The sequence below is a fragment of the Hyperolius riggenbachi genome, chromosome 1, assembly GCF_040937935.1.
Source record: "Hyperolius riggenbachi isolate aHypRig1 chromosome 1, aHypRig1.pri, whole genome shotgun sequence".
In the NCBI taxonomy this organism is placed as follows: Eukaryota; Metazoa; Chordata; class Amphibia; order Anura; family Hyperoliidae; genus Hyperolius; species Hyperolius riggenbachi.
Window position 1 is genome coordinate 70,266,367 of NC_090646.1, and position 25,460 is coordinate 70,291,826.

Below are 25,460 nucleotides of genomic sequence, written 5' to 3' on the forward strand. Positions count from 1 at the left end.
ACAACTAGCAGCAGAGTAGAAGCTTGCAAATGCTGTACCAGTTTAGCCTGCTGCTTTGGTGCCCTTGCTTCTGTGGTGCCCACATACACTGCTGTACACTTTTTGGCTGAGGAGGTCATTATTGGCCACCTCAGGTGACTTTAGTCAAGCGTGTGTACAAGCCTTAAAGAGGTTTTAAACTCTGACAAAATATTTTAAAAAAATGTGTTTTCCTACTTTGTATAACCCATACAATTATCATATTTGCTTTTGTGCACAGTATTATCATTCATTTAGAAATTATAAGTTCTCAAAGTTCAGTTTATTTACTTTGAAAGCAGCTGAAGCATTTTATTCATAACTGTGGTTATTGTATTGTAAATGCACCCATTAATGATTTCTGAGCGCAGTGTTTCAGTTAAGGGCTCATTAGCAGAGGATTCTGCACAGTTAGAGAGTGTTTACTTAATTGCATCAAGTGAAGAATGTACACACAAGATAAGGTTATTACCAGTTCGGATGCGGCTGCCCCTGCAGGAGAAAAAGTCAGTCCTGTGATTTAACCCTTTGAATGCTGTTTTACTTAAAAAAAAATTGTGTTAGTATATTATATGCTGTAAATAATCTTTTAGAGCAAAGAAGAAATGCTGGGTTTCATTCCACTTTAAGGTACAAGTGTAAAACTCCAGTCCTCGAGGGCCTGATCCATGCCAGTATTTAGTATGGACTGAGAAATGGATAATCATCTTCTACTTGATGAACCACACCGTTCCTGATTCAGCCCCATCAAATAGTTTGGCCTTTGCCAAAAATACTGTATGTGAGGACCTAGGGACTTGAGGACTGGAGATTAACATACTGTGGACTCTACGGCCAATTTTAATGGAGGACCAGTTGATTTACCAAGGCAAATCGGTGGAGGCACCCTTAAAACTTATTAAAGCCTTTATAGGGTATTCTAATAAAAAGAAAAATATAAAAATAAAAGAGGTATCTTACCTCATCAGAAGACTCACATAGGTGGAAAAGGGAGTATTTAATAAAATTAAAGGGTTACGCTGTAAACAACGCGTTTCACAGGACACAGCCCGCTTCATCAGGTCAATAAACAGAAACCGTAATTGCCAGCCGTGCAGTGCGGGGGCGCATATAGCAGTGTGGGGGCGCCTCCACCGATTTGCCTCCGTATCCCATACCTCTTTGAGGTGCTACTATATTACTGGGGAGACCTTCCACTAGTATATAGGACCATAGGAGGAAAGCGACTGTCTGGTCCCAGAGTGTTCCAGAACACAGAGCGGAAACCGGTTTTTTATTTCGCATGCGATTGTCATTGGTTGCATCAAGGCAACCCACCTTTGTGATTATTCATTACCCACATCATTATATAACCCACTTGTTCTAACGATACTACACCATAAGGGCTCCTGGTCTCATCCTTTCCCTAGGCTGAAGACGTTCTCCCCCTTAGTGTGGAGATCATCAAGGACCTTCTCAGACAGTTGATTGACCAGTTTGTCTTTGAATTTAGCAGGAAACTAGAGTACCCAGATAAAGGATAGAGGAGATGCTTGTGGTCATGTGATATTTCTGTGCAGAGGAAAAATCGCCCACTCTCCAGTTAGCTGAGCTCTATATTTTGTGCAGAGATCCCTGGGTCATGTGACTCACTTTTCCAAAGGGCATTTATTTTGATCGGCCGTATCAAATATGAAAATAGTGTAAGTAATGCCACGGTCCCCTTTTCACCTTTTCTAGCAATGAAAAACAATATGCAAAAAGAACTGGTTTTTAGTAACAGAAATAAATAAGAGGCCGCCATGCTGATACTGTGAAAGCCACTTCATTGCATTGAATCAGCCAAACAAATATTAGTGACTCACAAGCCACAGTTGTTCTATACAGAGATCCTGAATATCAATTGATTAAATGTCAGAGAAAAGGCTGATCCTCCCAAAACACATGTGGCCTCAAGCTGCTCTTCTCGACGGATACAAAGGACCAAATGGAGAATGGAGGCAAGGATTTGTTCTGGCAAAACTCAGCAAAATGCTAAGCTGCTCCTTCTGAGAGGGGAAAAGAGCCAAACTGAGAGCGAACAAGCTGCATCGCTCAGGGTGGACATATTGCGGCCATTCTCTTTTTATTGAGAAGGAAAACCACACTGAGGGCTCGTTCACACTAGGGCTTTTTTTCAAGCGCAGGTGATTCTTAAAATCGCCCACAAAACGCTTGTGCAATGAATCTCTATGAGAGGGTTCATATAGGCACGGTTCGTGCTCTGTGCATTCAGCAAAGTGGTGCCTGTACCATTTTTGGGGCGTTTTTGCTATAATGGAAGGTATAGGAAGAGCGCTAAACACTCGTGAAACGGAAGGTGTAAAGACATTAAATAATGTGCTTTTTGGTATCTCTGCAGTAGGATGTGAGTTTGTGCTGGCTGTTTCCTTGTTGTCGGAGCTCTTCCTGGAGCCATGCTATGTAGTGTAAATACACTTTGAAGTCTTGATGTCGGCTTCTGAAACTCCCCACGATAGTGCAGCGTTGCTCTTCCGTTTCTCACTCGGTTAGCCGAGGCTTCTTTTGTGTTCTCTATCACACAATCACATTTCCACTCAAGGCAATTTCTGTTGTGCTTTTCTTTTTCTTCAGCTTCAAAGTGTAAGTGACAAGAACAGCATTACAATCCAAAGGAACAGGGTCCGCACTTATCTTTCCTCAACTAAGAAGTGCCGGTGTCAGAGGGTTGTCCACTATTTAGACTGTAAAGAAAAATACAATGAAACGGCCAATGCTAAGAGATTACAAGTGTTGCCATTGCTTTGTAAAAAAGCATTGCAAAAGCTTTAAAATTGACTCTATAATGAAGATGTGGGCGTATAAGACGACCCCCCAACTTTTCCAGTTTAAATATAGAGTTTGGGATATACTCGCTGTATAAGACTACCCCTCTTCCCAGGGCCGCCTTCAGAGCATCACAGGTGGGCTTGCAGTATGCGGCCCAAGTGAGTCTGGGGCCCGGTGATGAATGCCACACATGCGGGCCACAGCTGCAAGTCTATCACAGAATGTACAGAATGTCAGTAAATGTGGCTGCGTTTGCCTCGGCTGGCCAATTTTGCATTGTGATTTTTAGTGATTGTGCCATGCCTGTGCTTTGCCATGTTTCGCAGCCGGCAAGCGCTGCTCAAGCACTACAGTGAGAGTAATCCCATAGGATTACAAGTGTCACAGCACTTTGCTAATCACTGGAAACCATCTTAATTATAGGGGCTTCACCTTAAAGAGACACTGAAGCGAGAATAATTCTCGCTTCAGAGCTCATAGTTAGCAGGGGCACGTGTGCCCCTGCTAAACCACCGCTATCCCGCGGCTAATCGGGGGTCCCTTCACCCCCAACCCCCCCCCCCCTGCAAAATCAACGACCAAATTGGTCGTAGACTTTGCTGCTCCTAGAGGCAGGGCTAACGGCTGCAGCCCTGCCTCCGGCCGCCTCTCAGTGAAGGAAGACTGAGAGGGGCGGGGGAGAGGCGGAGATACGTGCTGACAGACGCGCGTGGAGCAGGGCTGCGGAGGTTAGCCCTGCCTCAATCCGGAAGAGATCCCCGGCTGCATGGGGGGGATTTCGGGGGTAAGGGACCCCCGTTTAGCTGCGGGATAGCGGCGGTTTAGCAGGGGCACACATGCCCCTGCTAACTATGAGCTCTGAAGCGAGATTTATTCTTGCTTCAGAGTCTCTTTAAACATGGGAGAGGGGAGTGAGGGGGCTCAGTAGGTTTTCCCAGTATGGAGCCCAAGCATTTCTGATGGCAGCCCTGCCTCTTCCAATGCACACCAAATAAAAAGTAAAAAACATTGCCTACTCCGTCCATCTGGCCCACCCCTGTATACCATGATTCACAGCTTTTCACCTGTTTTCCTCTGTCTTTACCATACCTATGTAACTTTTTCAGCCCCCAAAGAGCAAAACTGTAATATAATTAAGTTAAAAAAACAAAACATTTAACTTAAATTAATCAGGAACAACTTATTTTCAGTGATTATGTTGATGGTAAATGTGCTGTGACAGTGTGAGGGTGCCGGGTATCAGACAAAGCATTAAATTACCTAATGCTGCAGTCATCCGGTGAAAGAAAAAATAGATCAAGCTCTCTCTTTAAAAAAAACTAAAAACTTGTGGATCTATCATACCTATAGATAGTGTCCTGAAAGAGGAACGAGCTATTAAAAAATAGAGAGCCTAAATTGTAAGGCTTTCTGATCATGCTACCAGGATTGCGGCAGTAACTCCCCTGTACACCCAAAATCATTGAAAGTCTGAACCCCCCCCCCCCCCCTTTCAACTGGCAAAATCACTGTGATGCTTTTTTCTTTTCTTAAGTCTTCCAAAGCTGTGGTCATTCTTGCCTGTGTCATGTTGGCCCACCCCCTGCTTGGCAGCCGTGACCTAATAGGCTGCCGCTAAGCTGGCGGTGGGCCATGACAATGCAGGTGGGGATGGCCAAAGCTTTGGATAAAAATGGCCACAGCATTCTTTTCCAATGACAGGGAAGAGTTTTCTAATGATTACAGGCGTGGGGGTAAGTTATTGCCCCTGATACCCACCAATCCTGGCAGCTTTAATACAGAGCTTTACATTAAAGTGTACCTGAGATGGGCTTAGTAAAATATGTGATACTTACCCAAAGCTTCCTCCAGCCCCATGAGCACTGATGCGTCCCTCGCAGTCTTCCCGAGTGCCTCTGTTCAGCCACATTCAGCCCTGGTAATGTGCTTCAGTCACGCCACTCGGCTGTTCTACTCATGCCTGGCCCCTCTGTGACTGTGCAGAAGAGCCTGATTGGTGCTGCTGAGTCAGTTACTGTGGCTGGCTGCGGCCGAACAGAGGCACTTGGGAGGACATCAAGGGACATTGGTGCTCATGGGGCTGAAAGAAGCCCTGGGTAAGTATCACATTTTTTAGTAAGCCTATATTTGGTTCCCTTTAAAGGATACCCAAGGTGACATGTGACATGATGAGATAGACATGTATGTACAGTGCCTAGCACACAAATAACTATGTTGTGTTCCTTTTTTTCTTTCTCTGTCTGAAAGAGTTAAACATCAGGTATGTAAGTGGCAATTCCTGTCTGGGTCAGGACTGGGTCAGACTACAGTGTGACCCTCACTGATAAGAAATTACAACTATAAAACACTTTCCTAGCAGAAAATGGCTTCTGAGAGCAGGAAAGTGATAAAAATGGTCAATAGTTCATAGATTTTAAGCTAGGTCTACACGCTCCGATGTGCCTTATCAATCGAGCCACTGATGCGGCTCGATTGATAAGATCCGACAGGTCCGATCTCGCCGCCTCCGATTCCCTGCTCGTTCCCCATGAGTGGACAATGGCCGGGAATCGAGCGGAAGATAAGCAGTGCCGGCGGGGACGAGCGGGTATCGAATCCGACGCACACACGCGGACGAGCGGGGACGCGCGGGGATGCGGAAGAGTCGATCCGGCGGCTAATCGCCGAATTGCTCCGTCTAGGTGGGGCTTTAGCTCTGCTATACTGAAATGAATGTGTCATTGAGCAAAAACCATAAAACAGTAAAAACGTAAAAAGTAGATTTAAATATAAAATAAAACTGTGGAATAACAAAACAAAAATTAGAAGAAGGAGGATAAATACAATCGTTTATTTCATTAGTTGATTTTCACCTCTGGTAACCTTCACAGAGACTCTGAAGCCTCCAGAAAACATAGTTTTTATGTTACATTTTTGGTAGGCATGAATGCCCCCTCTGAAATGCTGAATCCCCACAGCTGAAATCTTTATTAATCCCTTCAAAACCACAAGGCAAAAATCCACAATTTTTCTGGTCGTGGATTTTGCTGCCCAGGGAGGCAGAGCTTTGGGCTGTAGCTCTGCCTCCATGCGCGTCAATCATCACTGATCGCCGCCTCTCCCCGCCCCTCCCAGTGAAAGACTGAGAGGGGCTGGAGGGGCAGCGATCCGTGCAGGTTGACGGAGGAGAGGCTGAGCTACTGCTCAAAGCTCTGCCTCTATGCGGAAGCGCTGCCCATATCTCCCCCTGGGGATTTCGGGGTGATTAACTGAGATTTCCGCAGCAGGGATGCGGCATTTCAGAGGGGGCATTAATGCCTAACAACATTGTAACATAAAAACTGCGTTTTCTGGAGACTTCAGAGTCTCTTTAATGGCTCTTTTGCCCGTATAGAGGTACACTCTTGCTTCTCCTATACTGCACAGTTGGAGTTACATGTAAAGTTTGAATAATTATATGTAAATGTGGCATGTAGTATCTAGTAGCAGAATGATAAGCCAGTCTGCTGCCCTCTATACATATTTTGTAGCTTGAGCTTTTCCTTTTGTGGCTTTACTTTACATAAGTTTGGATTATTTTTTGGAAAATTATTTTTTTTGTATAAAAATGAAACTTGAGTAACATAAATCAGTCTAACACTCTTCTTCTCTTCTTGTGAAGTTATGCCCCGCTTTGCTGAACAAGTGGAAGTCGCCATTGAAGCATTGAGTTCAAATATCCCCCAGCCATTCGAAGAAAATGAATTTATTGATGCTTCTCGCCTGGTATATGACGGTGTTCGAGACATCAGGAAAGCCGTGCTTATGATAAGGGTAAGACTTTAAGCCTGGCTGCCCTTCTCTCTCTCCTCACTGCTGTTCTTTCTTGGCTACAGTGAAAACCACAGGTTTAAATTTACAGAACATTTCAGAAAATGTAAGAAAGAAAAACTGAACTGAGAGCTAAGTTCCTGCAGCTCCCTATTGGCCACTGAAATCATACATCTCACACATTGATGGACCAATGGGTAGACTTGAAAGATGAAAAGGGGCGGACTTCCTCCTGACACTAACGGGCTTCCTCCTTAGCAGCAGTTTACATTTCACATTATCTACAAAAGGCATTTATCTGGAACAAAAAATTGCTTTGCCATTTAGTTTTCACTGAGAATAACTGCTGATTGTGCTCTTTAGTATCATACCATCAGTTTATATTACCCAAGATAACCCGGGGGTCAATTTAAGGCTGTAGAAATGAAGGTAAATAAACTAATGAAGTTTATTTTTGGCAGTAAGAGAAAGGATTACAACATGTGTAGGTACGATACTGACGGTGACTATTATTTTTTTAACACAAAGAATTGACTTATTGCTAGCCTGTGAAATCTGTATTCATTGTATTTAAGTGCTTATACCAGAGTACCAGGGAAAGCTGAATTTGTGCCTGATCCAGAAACAGGCTTCATTCTCCCCTTGCAGGATCAGCTCTCCTCGTCTACCACCATGTGGCGCTGTAATGTTGACATCCTCCTCCGGTTTCTGATCACATGACATGACGTGATCGGGACCCAAAGGAGGATGTCAGTGGTACAGCACCACTGAGTAGTAGAAGAGGAGATCGGCCCTGTAATGCTCATATCCTCCCTGTGGGTCCTGATCACCTATCATGTGATTGGGACCTGGAGGAGGATGTTGGCATTACAGCAGTGCTCTATGGCTGAAGAGGGTACCCAATCCTGCAATGGGAGACTGAAGCCTGTGTCCTGGTTCAGATAAGTGTGAAGTGCTCCCTGATACTGCACATTACACTGGGGGAGGTAAACAAAAAACAAATGGCACTGCAACTAACACACCTAATAAAAAAATTACAGGTAAAAGGTTAATAAATGGTAAGCTTTGATATACAGAATTACAGTGGATTAATTGATTTAAAAGCATGCTCATCAAACAGGCATCAAAACATGCTGTAGCTAATTTACATTCAAAATATACAGTAGACACACTACATAGTAGCTTATACTGTAAGTTTGAACAGAGGTGCCAACAAGGGTAAAAACAATATTTACTAAAAATTATAAAAAGGCAGGTAGTGGTGGACTACTCTAGAGTGCAATGTGTTTCGCAGGTGAGATCCTGCTTCTACAGACAAATAAAAAGGGAGTCATAAAAACAACTGGCTAAGCTAACGATCTAATATACCATAATAATAATCAACATGATTTTATAAAATTGACAGTGTTCATTAGCTAGATCAAATCGTTAATAGCCTTAATCATGTATTATATATGCAAATCTACCCCATACATAAAATCATACACTTTACACTTGATTTTATGTATAGGTTAGATCTACCTATATCCTACATGATTACAAAGCTAGTTGGGCACAGACAGGGTGAGAATGATGACGGCTCACGCAGGTCGCTAAGGTCTCACACACACACACACACACACACACATCACACACACACACACACACACACACACACACACACACACACACATCACACACACACACACACACACACACACACACACACACACACACATCACACACACACACGCGCGTACGTTAAAAAGGGGCGCTGGGAAAAAAGGGCGCCGGGTTTTTAACGATAAGCATGGATAACGTTTAAAAATGTATTGTACTGTATTTCGTTTAAAATTAATGTTTTTTAAAGTTATAAATCATTAAATAATGTGCATTAAATCGGCAATTGTAAAAACGTTAATCTTTCGTTTAAATACTGAAACGTATAATAACGTTAAAAAAAAAATTACTAAGTAACCCTCCCTGTACCTACCCCTAACCCCTAGACCCCCCTGTTGATGCCTAAACCTAAGACCCCCCCTGTTGGTGCCTAAGTAACCCTCCCTGTACCTACCCCTAACCCCTAGACCCCCCTGTTAGTGCCTAAACCTAAGACCCCCCTGTTGGTGCCTAAACCTAAGACCCCCCTGTTGGTGCCTAAACCTAAGACCCCCCTGTTGGTGCCTAAACCTAAGACCCCCCTGTTGGTGCCTAAACCTAAGACCCCCCTTTTGGTGCCTAAACCTAAGACCCCCTGTTGGTGCCTAAACCTAAGACCCCCCCTGTTGGTGCCTAAACCTAAGACCCCCCTGTTGGTGCCTAAACCTAAGACCCCCCTGTTGGTTTTTTCGTTTAAAAATAATGTAAAAAAAAAAATGTACTGTTTTTTGTTTAAAAATAATGTTTGAAAAAAAAATATTGTACTGTTTTTCGTTTAAAAATAATATTTAAAAATGTATAAATCATTAAATAATGTGTAATCATGAGAAGCAGTAATAAAACATTAAGTCTCCGGGCGCCGCTTTTAAAACGTTATTTTTCACCGGCGCCCTTTTTTCCTATCGGGCGCCCATTAAACGATATTTATTATAGGAGTGAATGGCGGCGCCCGATTTGTCCACTAGCCTCAGGCGCCCGAATTTACTGTTTCACACACACACACACACACACACACACACACACACACACACACACACACACACACACACACACACACACACCACACACACACATCACACACACACACCACACACACACACCACACACACACACACATCACACACACATCACACACACACACACACACACACCACACACACACACACACACACACACACACACACACACACACACACCACACACACACACACAACACACCACACGCACACACACACACACCACACACACACCACACACACACACACACCACACACACACACCACACACACACACACACACACACCATACACACACACATACACACACACATACACACAACACACACACACAACACACACACACACCACACACACACACCACACGCACACACACACACAACACACCACACACACACACACACACACACCACACACACACACACACACACACACACACACACACACCACACACACACACACACACACCACACACACACACACACACACACACACACACACCATACACACACACACACCATACACACACACACACACGCACAAACATACAGACACACACACACACACACATACAGACACACACACACACATACAGACACACACACACACACACCAAGCAAATACACACACCAAGCAATAACATTATTACAGAAGTAAACTAAGAAGCTTCTCTACTTACGATTAGTGTTCCTGTTCATATTTGAGATCCTGCATTCAGAAACCTGAATTATGCTAAATATTGCACTTCAGCACCCAAGCTAGTGGACTAGGTCATGTGGTTGTGGTCCACGTCGTGCTTCAAGTGACTACAATGCTTCCTCTTTCTAAGACAGTAGTATGAAACATCGGAGTCATGTGAAGCACGGCATGACCCTGTCCACTAGCTTGGGTGCTGAAGTCCGGTGTTCAGCCTAATTCAAGTTTGTGAATCTGACCCGGAATTTGAAGACCAACACTGCTTACGATAGGTGCAACTACAAAAATAAGGAATATTTATTCAAGCACATCCTATTCTCCTAAATCAGTGGTCCTCAAACTACGACCACAGGCCAAATGCAGCCCCCCAAAGCTTTCTCACTGGCACCCAAACACAAAATGTACAACTTATAGATGTGGCCCACTGCACCTTTAAATATCAGTGGCCTGCATATAGATTAGCAGTGCTGGCACCACCCATCCACATACGTAGAAGCCAGCAAACAGTCATTCGTTGGATTCCAATCCGATTTTACATCAGGTTATACTGCTGTCCAACTGGACGGCAGGATGTCACCTGGGTACGCTTCACTGTCTGGTGCAAAAAGATGTTCTTCGAGCACTGCATGACTGAATGGCTGCTGCTGGAAGTTCTCCTCCGGGCATGATTGGGGGGGAATCAATACCTAGATTCAATGTAATGTTTTTTAACATCATTTTATGTATCTTCCGGCCCCCCAGCAGTCTGAAGTATGTTAGCCCGGCCCTTGACCGAAAAAGTTTGGGGTCCCCTGTCCTAGATGAAAGCACACAGTGGCCAGCTGTGGCCATCTCTAGTCATGTGATCTAAGTGAAGGGATGAGAGAGCACTATCTGCCTGGCTGGGTCAAAAAAGATGACTTTTACTGATCTGGGGCATCTTTTAACCCCGTGTAGTCTTTGAGGCCCCTCGGTGTCCTCGGGATCTCCTCTGTGTGTTTTAACCCATTAGCAGCTTCAGTAGCGGTATCTCGTTTAAGATAAGCGACTTTTGACCTCAGTTGACAGAACTCGTCATGTTGTAAATTCTTGTAATGCTTTGATCTCGCTCTGCTAGCAGGAAATTTAGAAATTGAAAGCAGAAGTCCTCTGTTATTGTCTCCTACTGCCCCCTAGTGAAAAGTGGTTGTAAATACACATTACAACACTAATTAGAAGCAAAGAAAATGTAACAAATAAGAAAATAATGTGCTAAAATAGGCCTGGAACACTTGAAAATGTCTAAATAAATTAGCTGCTAAAGGGTTAAAGAAAACTATCTATATATTAAAATATGTATTTTACAACTCCAGAAAACAGTGCATAATGAATAAAAACTACACATGCATTCCAGCTAGGATATTTAGGGTACAGTGTTCTTGTATTTAATCTGACCAAACCACATCTGTTTGTTGATATATCTGCACATTTATTCTCTTGGATGGCTTTGGCGTCAGTTCACACCTGTCATAAACATAGGCAGCATAAATTGAGCACATGAGGTAGAAATACATAATCAGGGATAACGTTCAGTGACAGCTGCGGTGTAAAAATGATTTGCATTTCCTGAGGCGAAAGCTATGAAGCTAACAAAAAATTCCTGAAGGTGGAAGCGAAGTTGAGGTTAGTGACATCACCCCTCGCAGGACCAATAGGAAAGCTTGGGAGGTGGAAAGGGCTAAGCGCAATCCTCACAGTAAAAGTTCAGATTTGCATATTAATTTATCTGCTTACATCTCTAAAAATGAGGTCTGAAAAGCACTGTCAGGTTTTATTTGATGTGAGCCAAGTTATGTTAAGTACATATTGACCTGCTACCTGCTTAAAACACATTTTGTATACAGTAGTCTAAAGACAAAAAAAAAAAGATAAGACGGGAGAGGTCATGTCAAAAGTTTCATCCATCTGGGCCTACGGGGCTTATTCCGTAATTAATTTTTGTCTCGGCTGTCATTCAGTAAAAATGCTGGGTGCAATGTCTGATAGGCAGCTATCCACCAGAGAGATGAACTGTAAATCTGTGTATGACTTACTGTCATAAAAATATATAACAACTAGTGAGTCAAATGGTATAGTAAACCTACCCTTATTTTATCAGCACAAAGAAAGATCTGCATTGCAGGGTGTACGTGTTCTACACACTATGAGCGTTCACTTAGTTTGAGGGCCATTTGGCTGTACAAGTCAACTAGTCAGGAATTCGGAGGGCATAAAATCCAAACATCATTGAAGTCAATTAGGGAAAAACATTTTGGTGGGTTACTCCGTCCTGCTGTAACCACAGCTAAGTGCAATAAAATGGCATGTCTGACGAACATGGTATAACCTCCCCCCCAAAAAATGTTAAAGTAATGTCAGTCAAGTTAAATGGCTTGGCCCAGGGCCGGATTAACCATAAGACACAATTGGCACGTGCCTACAGGCGCTTAACCACCCTGGCGTTCTATTAAGATTGCCAGGGCGGCTGTGGGAGGGTTTTTTTTTAATAAAAAAAAAACTATTTCATGCAGCCAACTGAAAGTTGGCTGCATGAAAGCCCACTAGAGGGCGCCCCGGATGCGTTCTTCTGATCGCCTCCGGCGGCCAGAAGTAACACGGAAGGCCGCAATGAGCGGCCTTCCGTGTTTCGCTTACCTCGTCGCCATGGCGACGAGCGGAGTGACATCATGGACGTCAGCCGACGTCCTGACGTCAGCCGCCTCTGATCCAGCCATTAGCGCTGGCCGGAACTTTTTGTTCCGGCTGCGCAGGGCTCGGGCGGCTGGGGGGACCCTCTTTTGCCGCTGCTCGCGGCGGATCGCCGCAGAGCGGCGGCGATCAGGTAGCACACGCGGCTGGCAAAGTGCTGGCTGCATGTTCTGCTTTTTATTTGAGCCAAATCGGCCCAGCAGGGCCTGAGCGGCAGCCTCCGGCGGTAATGGACGAGCTGAGCTCGTCCATACCGCCAGGATGGTGGAAAGGCGGCTCACTCCCCTCCCCTAGTGCCTCCCTCCTTCCCTATGCAGAGTCCTGAGCAAAGTGTAAATGAAGGGTTACTCACCCAGCTCTTGGCATTACTCTGACGAGATCTCCCTTCAGTCAATGTCACCACTGGCTACTTAATACTAAGGGTACCTCTGGCTACCTAATGCTAAGGGGCACCTGTGGCAATGAAAGGCAAGGGAAGTAATGGAGAAGTGACATCACTTGCAATGCAATTTGGTGGAGGTTTGTAGGTTCAAGAAGTGGAAAGTCTAGGCTGCCAGGACACCTGTGCCAATAGGCTCCTGTGAGGTAAATCCGGGCCTGGTTTGACTTGTGTACTATTAGCCACAACTAGTCAGTTGGTCTATAATGTGCTATTAAAAACCAGATAGGCAAGATAAAAACATAAGAAGGATCAGCTTACCAATGCATGTTAAAAAGGTTAATATTTATTGTTTGATGCAGAGAAATAGGACAATCAGCAAATTCATTTGCTGAATTTGTGCGCATCAAACAATAAAGATTAGACATTTGAATGTAAATCAGTGAGCGTATCCTTCCAATTTTTTCTCAAGATATTAGTTTGAAACCACTATTCCATGCTCCAACTTTTGGGGTCGGATGAGCACACTTTTCCTCTGCTATACTTAATGCAAACCTGAAGCGAAAATAAACCTTATGATATAATAAATTGTATGTGTAGTACGGACAATTAATAGAACGTTAGTAGCAAAGAAAATGTTAAAGTAAATTTAATCTGGTATTATAGTCATTTATATGTTTTAATAATCTGTCTCTGTTTTTCCTAAACTGAACTAGCCCCCACTCTTTGTAGACATGGCTTCAAGACATGTTATTTCCTTTCTCTTGTTAAAAATAGTCTGTGAGACGACACCCAGCCTACTTTTGGATGTGGTAATAAAGGTCAAACCCAGTCGTTCAGACAACGTATCATGGTCCAGAGGCTGAGATAAGTCAGGAAATATTCCTCTATATAAAGTTGGGTTATTGCCAGCAGAGACAGTCAAGTCTCTAAACCCTCAAGCTAGACATTGGCCTCAATTCACTAAGCTTATCTCCTGTCTTTAATAACGTTTCTATAGTTATCACCATGGTGATAAGGCATGTCGCATTCAGGAAACATTTTACCTCAGGCAAACCTAAAGTTAACTCTTCTGTCTTTAAGTTAACTCTCCAATCCTTAAAATAACTCCAGAGTTAAAGACAGGCTGTTAATTAACTGCGTGTGAAAATAACAACAGAGGAGGTAAATTAACTACAGAGGGGGTAACTTAAGGAAAGAAGAGATACGATAACTCTCTCACTGTGTGGAGGTAAGTTTTCTCTTGCCTTATCTCCAGCACGATCTTAGTGAATTGAGGCCATAGTCTGAGCAGCCCTACTGCATGGGTCATGATGTCTAGAACCAATAGAGGGACAGTTGTATCTTGCCTCCTCATGTGAGCAAAAAATCATCTTAACTTGATTGTAAGTGTGGTCTTGGAGAATTTCCTTCACAGAAAAGAGTCTCATATTTTTATTTTCAGTTATATAGCTTTTAAAAAATAAATAAATATATATATATAATATTGTTTAAGTGCTTCAGAAAGCAGGACTGGATTTGACCCAGTGGGTGGAAGAGCTCAAAAAAGCTCTTTTGCATAGATAAAAAACTATTTTTTTTCAACCCTTCCTGTACTGGATAATAATATGAAACTCTTTTTGTTGCTACTAATGTTCTATTTCTTAGCTGTACTACACATACACATTATCTCATAAGCTTATTTTTGCTTCAGGTGTGCTTAAACTAGGCACTTTGGGACCGAGCTATTGGAATGTAGATTCCGGTAGCGGCGTGTATTCAGAGACACCAGAATCATTGCTATGAAGATCTACTTCATCTCGGAATGTAACATCCACAAACTCAATGTAGATTTCTAATAGTGCAGTCCCAAAGTGGTTCAATTAAAAAAAAAGTTTTCTTTAATAACTATAAAATGACTTTGACAACTAACAGTTCTATTCATGGTCACTTTAACAGTTAAGCTGTTATAATGTATCATTTTGTCATCTAGTTAAGTTGCCCAGGTTTGTGGCTCAATACTCTAAGGTCACATCCAATGCTACGTCCAGGTAATCTTTACATCGATTACTCCTCACGTACCTGCTAGGATTGTTCCATATAGTTTTACCATAAGGTTACCTAAAGTTTACTATCAGCTGGGATGGCTGATATTCAATAAAGACCTATTTCTACGTTCAATCGTTCAGACGGACTATATTCCACTCCGATGTGTTTACCTCATCAATTCTTCACAGTAGAGAGAGTGGTCAATACTGGCCCGCGCCACTGTATCTGTCTCCTGCCCATTGCTATCTATCTGTATCTTATCTCTGTTTATCGATCTGGACAGTCTGCTTGTCATTCTCCCAGCAGTTAGAGTATTAAAGATCCTGCCAATTCCAAAGCCGGGTCTGGCTCGCCACAATACACCAATAGAATACAAGGGTATTTCTTTTCTTTTTGTATTTTTCATCACACTTTATTTCCAGTGCCTGAAACACATTGTGTGTGCTAATTTAATTCCTAACAAAGCTCTTCTGTTATCTAAATGGGTTTATTTTTTTCCACATTATTCATTTTCAGCATGACAGGCATTAAGAGATAAGTGCACTTTTAAAGTGCCTTTTTTTATATTCAATCACATTTTGTTAGTGTCAGAGTACTTATACATAAGTGAGCCTAACATGTATTAGAATGGGGCTACTTGCATTACTGCATTATTGATTTGCCCATGTTAAGATGCTAACATTTCAATACAAGTACTGTATGTTAGTGATGAGCCCAAATTTTGCATTTGCGTAATTTACGACACGGAATTTGCAATTACGACACAAAATGGTAATTTGTAATGTTTGGAACATTCATAATGAATTAGTACATTTGTTTTGTAATTTTGCATTAAATCATACATTTGTATTTCATTTTGTGTTACTCGTAATTTCATATTTTGCCTAATTAAAATTACACAAAATTTCAAAATTAGGAGTAACATGGAATCATCATTGTCATGTTTTACACAAAAATTCTGGAAAAAAAATAATTGCAGTTACAAAAATTATTGTAATTATGGAAATTCCTATACAGTCGTAATTACGCAAAATTTTATGTGATTTTTAGCGATTGCAATTTTTTAATTATGACATAAAAACGTAATCAGCTTGATTTAAAAACGTTCGTTAAAAACAATTAGCGGCCAATATGCACGCTAATTAGTTAATTACATAGTAACTGTTAATTAACATAGTAGCGGGCGCGCAAGTTAAGTATCGGGATGACAATACTTCACGGCAGCGACTGGTATATAAAAGAATGCGCGTTGCTATGTAAGGCACGCTACGCTGCAAGGAGCAAGCGCAGCGTGCATAGCGTCTGCTAATTGTTTTTAACGAGCGTTTGCAAATCAAGCTGAATGTCAGTTAAATATACAACTAGGGATGGCCAGAATTGTTTGACCTGTATACTCAATCTGTCCGCTCATATTCTACACTTATGCAAGATGTTTTGAATCAGGTTGATACTATTTATTGGCTAACTTAGAAGAAAAGGAGTAAGCTTTCAGCTGATAATGTTTTTTACTGATTGCCTTTTACTAATGGCTAACATAGTACTATACTCGACTGCTACTACATCTACACATGTGATTAGTCTGGACAAGATTGCATAATCAATAATTAAACAAAACAGAAAAGGAGCATTAAACTAAACTGTCCTTCAAGAACCTAATTAGATTTCAGAGGTCTGGTGAGCAGCACTTGCTTGACCATGTTTAGGCCTAATGCTGGATCTATGGTTGTCCTCAGACAGTGAAACTATGCACCTGACTACCATCTGAGGTGTACAGCTAGCTAAGACATAGCTCTTCTTCACAGTGTGTTTCTTTGCTATTCTAATGGTTTACTTTTCCTGATTAGACACCAGAAGAACTGGAAGATGACTCCGACTTTGAGCAAGAAGATTATGATGTCAGAAGCAGAACAAGTGTCCAGACAGAAGATGACCAGCTCATTGCTGGACAGAGTGCAAGGGTGAGTACTGGGAAATCTGAAAAGGTTGTTTTCCTTTTATTGACTGCATTCCTTCCTCTATAGACATAAGCCTACTCAACTTCAATCATGTTGCCTAATATGCTTTGTTCCGTTTCTGGAAGTAACATCCAAAGTGTAAGTGTATGTGTACCAACTAGGAAGACTCTCTTCCATGCCTGTTTGGCATAGGAAAATACAACTGAACAAAATATTGTGAAACATCTGTCAGTGGATCAACTGTTGTGGTCACAACAGATGTGGTTGTTGCCTACAAGAAATTAGGGTGAATCTCCTGAACTGAGGCTCAAAGGACCACTATCACAAAAATTTGAAAAAGGTGAAATACATATGTATTAGTTTGTACATTTGCTTCAGACTAAAATGCACTATAAATTACTTTTCTCTTATACTCCAGTTACTTACAGTAAGCAGTAGAAATATGACAGATCTGACAGATTTTGGACTAATCCATCTTCACATGGAAAATCCTCTGAGTTATTTTTTTTTCAAGAGCACTACCTAGATACTTCAACTGTCAGAATAGTTTGTACAGGAGACAATGGCCTTACCCATTTTAAAGTCCTTCCAGGGAGTGCTTTTGAAAAAAAATTAAGAAAATAATATAAAAATGTCCCATGGGGAGAGATGGGCTAGCCCAAAATCTCTTGGAGCCATGTGTCTATATTTACCCAAACCTGCCTTGTGTCTCCTATTCCTCCTGGAAGCCTGAGCCACTCACTCCCTGCATACACGGCTCCTCATATCACATGATTGGGATCAGTGTATGCAGCATAGAGCGAGTGGCTGAAGCTACTGGGAGGAGGAGGATATGTGAGGCAGGATCGGGTAAACATAGGCACATGGCTCCACTGCACAAATACTCTGCTAGGTGAGTAGGAGTAGGACCAGGTCCCCAAGGCCATCCTGTCTCTTGGCAATTGCCTAGTTATCCCCCATAGAAGTGCAGGTCCTACACATACTATGCAACCTTATAGGTGTGTAGGATACCTGCTCCCTGTCAGATATATATGTGCAATAAAGACAGAAAAGCCCTAGGAGTGTAAAGGGAGCAATACATGTTGTTTCCTGCTTTGTACAGACTACAGAACCAAAGTGACAAACAGATTTAGAATTCCTGGTATCTTTTATACCAAACCCTACACTTTTGCCATGGTTTCCTGCAACTTTACTTGAGGAAAACAATAGCTGCTTCAAGCTGAAGTTAAAAAAGAATACTAAAAGGGATTCAGTTATAATGCTTACATGCAAAATTGTATTACTATATAGACATAAACTTTTGTCCTAGAGTCACGCTTTAAATATGTTTTGAAACTTTATATAAATCTTGGAATGGACAAATTGTATATACTCGAGTATAAGTCTAGAAATTTAGGTCTGATTCACTTCATAAAAGTAGTGTTGGGGTTCTGTACTGCCCGGCCTCCCTCAACACGTCACTCTCCGGACTCCTCCTCCTCACTCCACAGTGCCACTGCCAGGCCATCCACTACCACAGGTACTTTCCTGAAACTTTTGTATGGGGAAGCGGGCAGAGGGGGGAGCGCTAGCGGAGGGGGTGGGGGAAATTTCCGACCCCTCCGCGATCGGGGCATGCTCCCCCCTTATGCCTGCGACCCCATAGGGCCCCCAAAAGTGGGATGTTCGGGAAGTTCGGGGTTCGGCCCGAACATGCCGAACATCTCGGCCATGTTCGGGGAACTTTCCCGAACCCGAACATCCAGGTGTTCGCCCATCACTACATAAAAGTAAAGGGCTCAACTTATACAGGCGTCACGGGCAACACTGAGCACACTGAGTAATGTGTGTACTAATAGTGACATTCCCACTTGCAGCAGTTTACCCAGTGGTAAGTGATACTTACCACTGGGTAAGTAAATGGTAAAGGAAATGTCAAGAAGACACAGGTCTGAAAGTCCTGGCCACAACAATTAACAAGGAAAGGGGCAGGGAGAACATACTGGGCTACAGGAAGGGGAGGAAATAATGGCTGCACATGGGGGGCTAAAGGAGGTATTGGCTGCACTTAAAGTGAACCTCCAGACTAAAAATCTACTCAGCAGCAATGAAAAGGCTTGGTGTTTCTTTAACAGTTGCACAGCATCAGAACTTTGATTTTCTTACCCAAGCCTCATTTTTAGCTGCACAGAAGAAAACTGCCCGGACATTTTCCCCCTAATGCTGTGCAAAGCATGATGGGATTTCTGATGTTGTTGTTCTCCTGCTGTTTTGGTGCAGTTTTTTTTAAATTTTATTTTGAATTTGATATTTGAAGCCTAGCGCATGCAGCTGGGAGGGGTGATCAGGGCACAGGGCAGTTGGAACTGTGTCTCATGCTCCCTGTCACCTCCTTCCAACTAAAAAGATGGCTGCCCCCATGAAAAAGATGGCTTCCCCCATAAAATCACAAACATTTGCCTGTTCTTTTAAAACGTTGTGAGTAAGAGATTATATTACTGTAAGGCTTGGTGGTGTATTCTCCACAGTCAGCATGCAACGCATGAGCTGGCGTGGAGGAGGTACACACACTAGCACAAGGAAACAGGCTATCCCTAGTATAGTGGAGGGGAGGACTGACTCCAATAGGAGATTGTGGCGCACAGAGCCGGTGCAGATCTGACAGCCACAAACAATGCTTTTCGTTATAACGTCTCAGCGCAAAGTAGCGCTGAGCGCATAAACCAGAACTGAGGAGATCAGGACAGGTAGACAGAATGAACGCTTGCTAGCTAGCGGCTACTTAGCGACAGCAAGCGTCCAAAACCAGACAGACTGGAATGAGGCAGCCAATGCGATGCGGCGATGGCGTGCCTCACAAAGACAGGACAGGATAGTCAGAAAATAGCAGGATTAAGATAGATGAACGTAACACAGATAAATATACAATAAGTATGTTTTCCTAGCGTATTACAATTACAGCTATCAATGAAACTATTTGTAACGTCTGACTAACATATGTATATATCGGCAATGAACCGATATATGACATAAGCAGGAACGCTGACTAGGACTGGAGTAATACAGGGAACAGGACTCAGAAGGATTCGCTATCTCTTCGCAGAGATGAACGCAATCCATAAACGGTAACAGAACAGGATTCAGAAGGATTCGTTATCTCCTCGCAGAGATGAACGCAATCCAAAAACAGTAACAGAACAGGATTCAGAAGGATTCGTTATCTCTTCGCAGAGATGAACGCAATCCACAAACAGAACCAGGAGCAGGGTAACTACCTCAGCACGGGTGGTCACGGTACGCGCAACCTACCAAAACGTGCTGGAAAGCTGACTAACTGCACACAGGATATAACAGTTCGTGTACATATACATCAGCGACACTGATGTATTAACGTAACACAAATACAAGGAAAATAATAAACGTGCTGGTATGCATATATATTGGCAATGAACCAATATATGATGCAAAGACCAGCAAAGTATCTTTATAACAAGAAACACGATCGGGGGCTAAAGCGACAGCAAGGCAGGCTTAAGCTGAAGCTATGAAAACCCAAGGAAACCCTGCAGGAAGCAGATCTTTATACTGAGGTCATCCAATGGGAGCAGACATGCAGATTCCCACACAGGTGAATGATAATCAGTCACAAGCTGACAGCAGGGAAAGACAGACAAAGCTATGCAGCTTGCATGGAAATAGATCAGAACGGCCTGAGCTGCAGCACTACTACTTCCAGTAATAGCTGCTGCAGCAGCGATCATTACAATTACCTATCTATTTTAATAACATAACTAATGTAACTTAATGACAGTATGTTTGTTTTTGGATGAAGTTCCCCTTTAAGTGACAGGAGAGGTTGACTGGTAGACTTTGACTTTACTGGGTAGACTCATACTTGAGTCAATAAAACAATTCAGATTAAGAGGGTTGAATATTGGAGTCGACTTATATATGAGGTCGACTTGTATTCGAGTATATATGGTAAACAGCATTATTTTCTTCTTAGGTATCAAAAAAGTTATTTCAGTACCACATGATTGTGCTGAAAAATGTATGTAATGACTTTATTTTGGCAAACTTGACAGTTGCATAAAAATAGCTAAAAATCAATTGTCTGTCTGATCACTTCAGTTGTCATGGAGACCAGACTTGTGATATGAAGTATTATTTTTAGTTTATGATTTAAGATTTCTGCAAGGCTCTGTCTTCATCAAAGCTGGGCATATTATTTATCCCCAATGCAAGTAGTTTATGTTTTTGTTTTTAAATTACTTTCTTTGCTGTTGAAATAAAAACTAATTTTGGTTATTTAGATCACTCCCAAATCACTGTTGTATTTCTGGAGAACATTTTTGTGAATTCTACGCTGTATCCTCAGAGCACATCCTCTGACTTGTTCATCTGCAAAGGGTGGATCAAGTAGACCTTGAACCTCTTGCACACCTGCACACTCCGTCGCACTGCGTACTCTTCCTCGACACTTCCCTGCCGCAAGGGCCATGCAAGTGGAGGCTTGCACACTTCATGAGATGTGATGTGTTGTGCCCAGGGGCGTTGCTAGCCTTAAAAATCAGTGGCATGTGCCCCGGATCTATTCTGGGGTGCCCCTAATGTCCCCCAAGCAGAGTCAGCTGTGGTGTGCATGCTGGGAGCAGTGGTGCATCAATCTGGGGTATGCTGGGCGTTGTGGTGACTCTATGTGGGCATACTGGGTACTGTGGTGCCATGCTGGGTGTTGTGATGCCTTTATGGGGGCATGCAGGGAGCTGTTGTTCTTCTATGGGGGTATGCTGGGAGTTGGGGTGCCTCAATGGGAGCATGGGAGGGGGTCCACTAGAAGATCAGGTATTGCTATGGGGGGAACTGCCAGATAACTTGAGGCAGGCCAGCCCACCCACCAGAAAGCCAGACCAGCCAGCACAGATGACAGGTAACTCTGCCTAGTTATGTTTAAGTGACACTGCCTATTTATGTGACATGCTGCATTTTTTTTTTTTTTTTTTTGTATTAGTGGAAAGGGAGCTTCATCCAACATTTTGCTGGGCAGGCCTACTTAGACCGCTGTTAAGTTCATGTAAATTTTGCTCCACCCATGACCACACCCACATTATATTGCATGGCCACACCCATTTTCCGTCTAGAGTGCCCAAAGTGCCCCGGATCTCTTAGGATCCTAGCAACGCCCCTGGTTGTGCCCAAAGTATGCCAATTGTCACAATTCTGCCGCAAAAGGTGCAGCATGTTACCGCATGATCCATGCCTACCGCACGGATTATGCAGTAATGCAAGTCAATGAGCGACGCAGTAATTGTGCACGACGGGAGCGTGGTGCAACACGCAACGCAGGCATGAACCCAAGGGAATCCCAGGGATGTACTTCCTGCCCAGCAGGGAGTATGTCACTAGCTAGGGGGGTCTCACACATGTGCCTTGCTATATCTTCACCCAGAAGGCTTAAAGAGGAACACCAGTGAAAATAATGTAATAAAAAAAGTGCTTTGTTTTTACAATAATTATGTATAAATGATTTAGTCAGTGTTTGCCCATTGTAAAATCTTTAAAAATGGGATAAAGTTCAATTCTTGGTTATGGTTTCTCTTTAACTACACGGGGGCAGCTCTTGTGACCACAGGTGGGCCCAGAGCTGTAAGTGGGCCCCAACTATTGCTTCAGTTCTTCTGATAAAAATATCCTTCAGATCTGGTGTTGTTGTGGCTACACATAATATGGATTATGATGTCCACACTTGTTTTAGGACCCTTGCAAGATGAACCCCGAAGCTGCGAGGGTCACCAGTGGTGCCCAATGGGGCCCTTCAAAGTGTTGGAGGGTCCTCATGAATTGTAGTTACGCCACTGGTTACATGCCAGATCTTCACCTGTGCTGATTACAGGGTCCTTAGTCCAAACATTCATAAGTCCAACTTTGGCGTTAAAACACTCCTGATAACTCTAAAGTTTATTTTTGATCACTCAGAACTGGTTTCGGTAGATTGGTAGATTGCTGTTTCTCACATTTAACCTGCGGTTGGGTCTGAAACACAACAGAGAACATTTTATACAGCATAAAAGTTTACTGATGAGAGCAGCAAAGAGATAAATCAGAGCAATTTAAGAGACTATCTTCTCATGCACTTTTTAAGATAAGTTTACATCTGAGATGCTGCAAGTTATGGTGCCAGCGTAGGCCGCAGCCAGTAGCTAGATTTTAGAAGCTATAGACAACCCTTACTTGTCTGTGAGGGATTTAACTTTTTGATGAAAATAAAACCATTACATGATTGCCTGCAGTTCCTGCTCTAATCCATCATGATTTGTCTGATCATCACAGCCGAGGAGTCTCGACAAGAAGAGCGATATTGATGCAAGAGGCAGCCTCATTTCACAGGGAAAAATAAAGGAATTGTTTACAGTGTGCTCTTCCTGTACATTGCGGATTCTTTGACAACCAATAGAGGGTGCCGTTGGAAGAGGGGAAAGCAAGAAGCAAACTTTTCAATGGGCTGAAAGAAGACTTTGCCTTTTACCTTACAGCTCTGATCCCTGGGCAAGATTATTGGTAAAAATGTGCTACTGGAAAAATTCCATTCACCACAACAGTCTACCAGTAAACATGTATCTGTACATGTCCCCCCTACCCTCAGTGACAGGCTAGTGACATGTCTGTACAACCTTGGCCCTGAGCTGTTTTATGCTAAAAGCAGTGGGCGAGACAGAGGCTGGGGAGGCACCAGCCTCTGGGTACATAGATCTGAGGGCGCGTCCCTACCCCTTCCGGAGTGCCTCCATTGGTCAGCCATTGCACAGGCTTTGAGTAGAGCTTTAGAAATGCTTCTCACGTCTCCTGTGTGCCAGGATCTTCAGGCATGTCACAGGCCCACAGCATCTCCTCTTTATGTCACCTCTGGTGGTGTGTCTCTCATTATGTGCATCACCAGAAGTAGACAGGGAGAGCAGATGCTGCGAGCCTACAGCATGGCTGAAGATCCAATTGCAAAGGATAAGAGAGAAGCACTCTACTTGCAACTTTACGTGAATGGGGGCTGGTGTAACATTTAGCTATCTATCCTGGGGAGGGCGGCTACCTGTCTAGTACTAGGGGGGACATCTGGCTATCTCCTAGGGAGGGACATTGCCTAATACTGGGGACTTATCTAGTTATCTATCCTGGGTAGAAGTGTTGCCTAATAGTGGTGGCACATCTGGCTATCTCCTGGGGAGGGGATTGCCTAATATAGGGGGCACATCTGGCTATCTTCAGGGGAGGGGAATATATGGTTATCTTTCCTGGGGAGAGAAGTTGCCTGTCTAATACTGGGGGACATCTGACTATCTATCTTGGAGAGGGGGGTGCCAACTACTGGGGGAACATATGGCTATGTATACTAAGGAGGGAGGGGGACTGTCTAACACTGGAGGAACATCTCTCTAGCTATCCTGGGGCAAGGGGCTGCTGCCTTATAATGGGGGCACATCTGGCTACCTATACTGGGAAACCTACTTAATACTGGGACCAAATCTTCTACCAGGCACAAATGGGGGATGGGGGGTACTCACTTTGGTATCTCCACATCTAGTTCTAGTGAACTTTGTCCCAGCCCTGGCTACCAGCACACTGGAACAGCTATAGTAATCTTAAACTAGGATTTCTATAAAAGCTAACAACATGAAACAAATAGATACCTTAAAGAGAAACTCTGACCAAGAATTGAACTTTATTACCAATCAGTAGCTGATACCCCCTTTTACTTGAGAAATCTATTCCTTTTCACAAACAGACCATCAGGGGGCACTGTAAGACTGAAATTGTGGTGAAACCCCTCCCACAAGACACTGAGGACCGTGGTACTCCTGGCAGTTTCCTGTCTGTGAACCTTGTTGCATTGTGGTAAATAGCTGTTTACAGCTGTTTCCAACTGCCAAAAAAGCTAGCAGCAGCTACATCACCTGCCAGCAGTAAAAATGTCACCATGTAATAAATGCCAGAATGTAAATCAGGGATTTAAAAGATTTTACAATGGGCAAACGCTGACTAAATCATTTATACATAATTATTGTAAAAATGAAGCACTTTTTTATTACATTATTTTCACTGGAGTTCCTCTTTAAGGCCTGAAACATACCAGAGGAGTTTTTCTGAGCGTTTTGAGTTTTTAAATCTGCTGCTAATGTTATCCTATGTGTCTGTGCACACTGGAGCAATGAGGTTTTGTAAAAAAAACCATAGCATTACATTGGGAAGAGCTTTTAGAGGTTTCAAAAGCTCTTCCCAATGTAATGCTATGGGGTTTTTTACAAAACCTCATTGCTCCAGTGTGCACAGACACATAGGATAACATTAGCAGCAGATTTAAAAACTCAAAATGCTCTGAAAAACTCCTCTGGTGTGTTCCAGGCCTAAGGGCTCGTTTCCACTGTAGCAGTGCGGAATCGCCTGGATTCCACCGCT

At 43.0% G+C, this 25,460-nt stretch overlaps 1 protein-coding gene across 17 annotated transcripts in view; it reads left to right on the top strand.

The window, feature by feature from the left end:
* CTNNA2 (catenin alpha 2) overlaps positions 1 to 25,460 on the top strand; it is a 3,078,224-nt gene that overhangs the window by 2,758,675 nt on the left and 294,089 nt on the right. For all 17 annotated transcript variants that reach the window (XM_068274961.1, XM_068274945.1, XM_068274955.1 and 14 more), the window contains 2 exons: positions 6,467 to 6,618; positions 16,923 to 17,036. In XM_068274961.1, the coding sequence (XP_068131062.1) occupies positions 6,467 to 6,618; positions 16,923 to 17,036 (266 nt within the window). The remainder of the gene's footprint in view (positions 1 to 6,466; positions 6,619 to 16,922; positions 17,037 to 25,460) is intronic.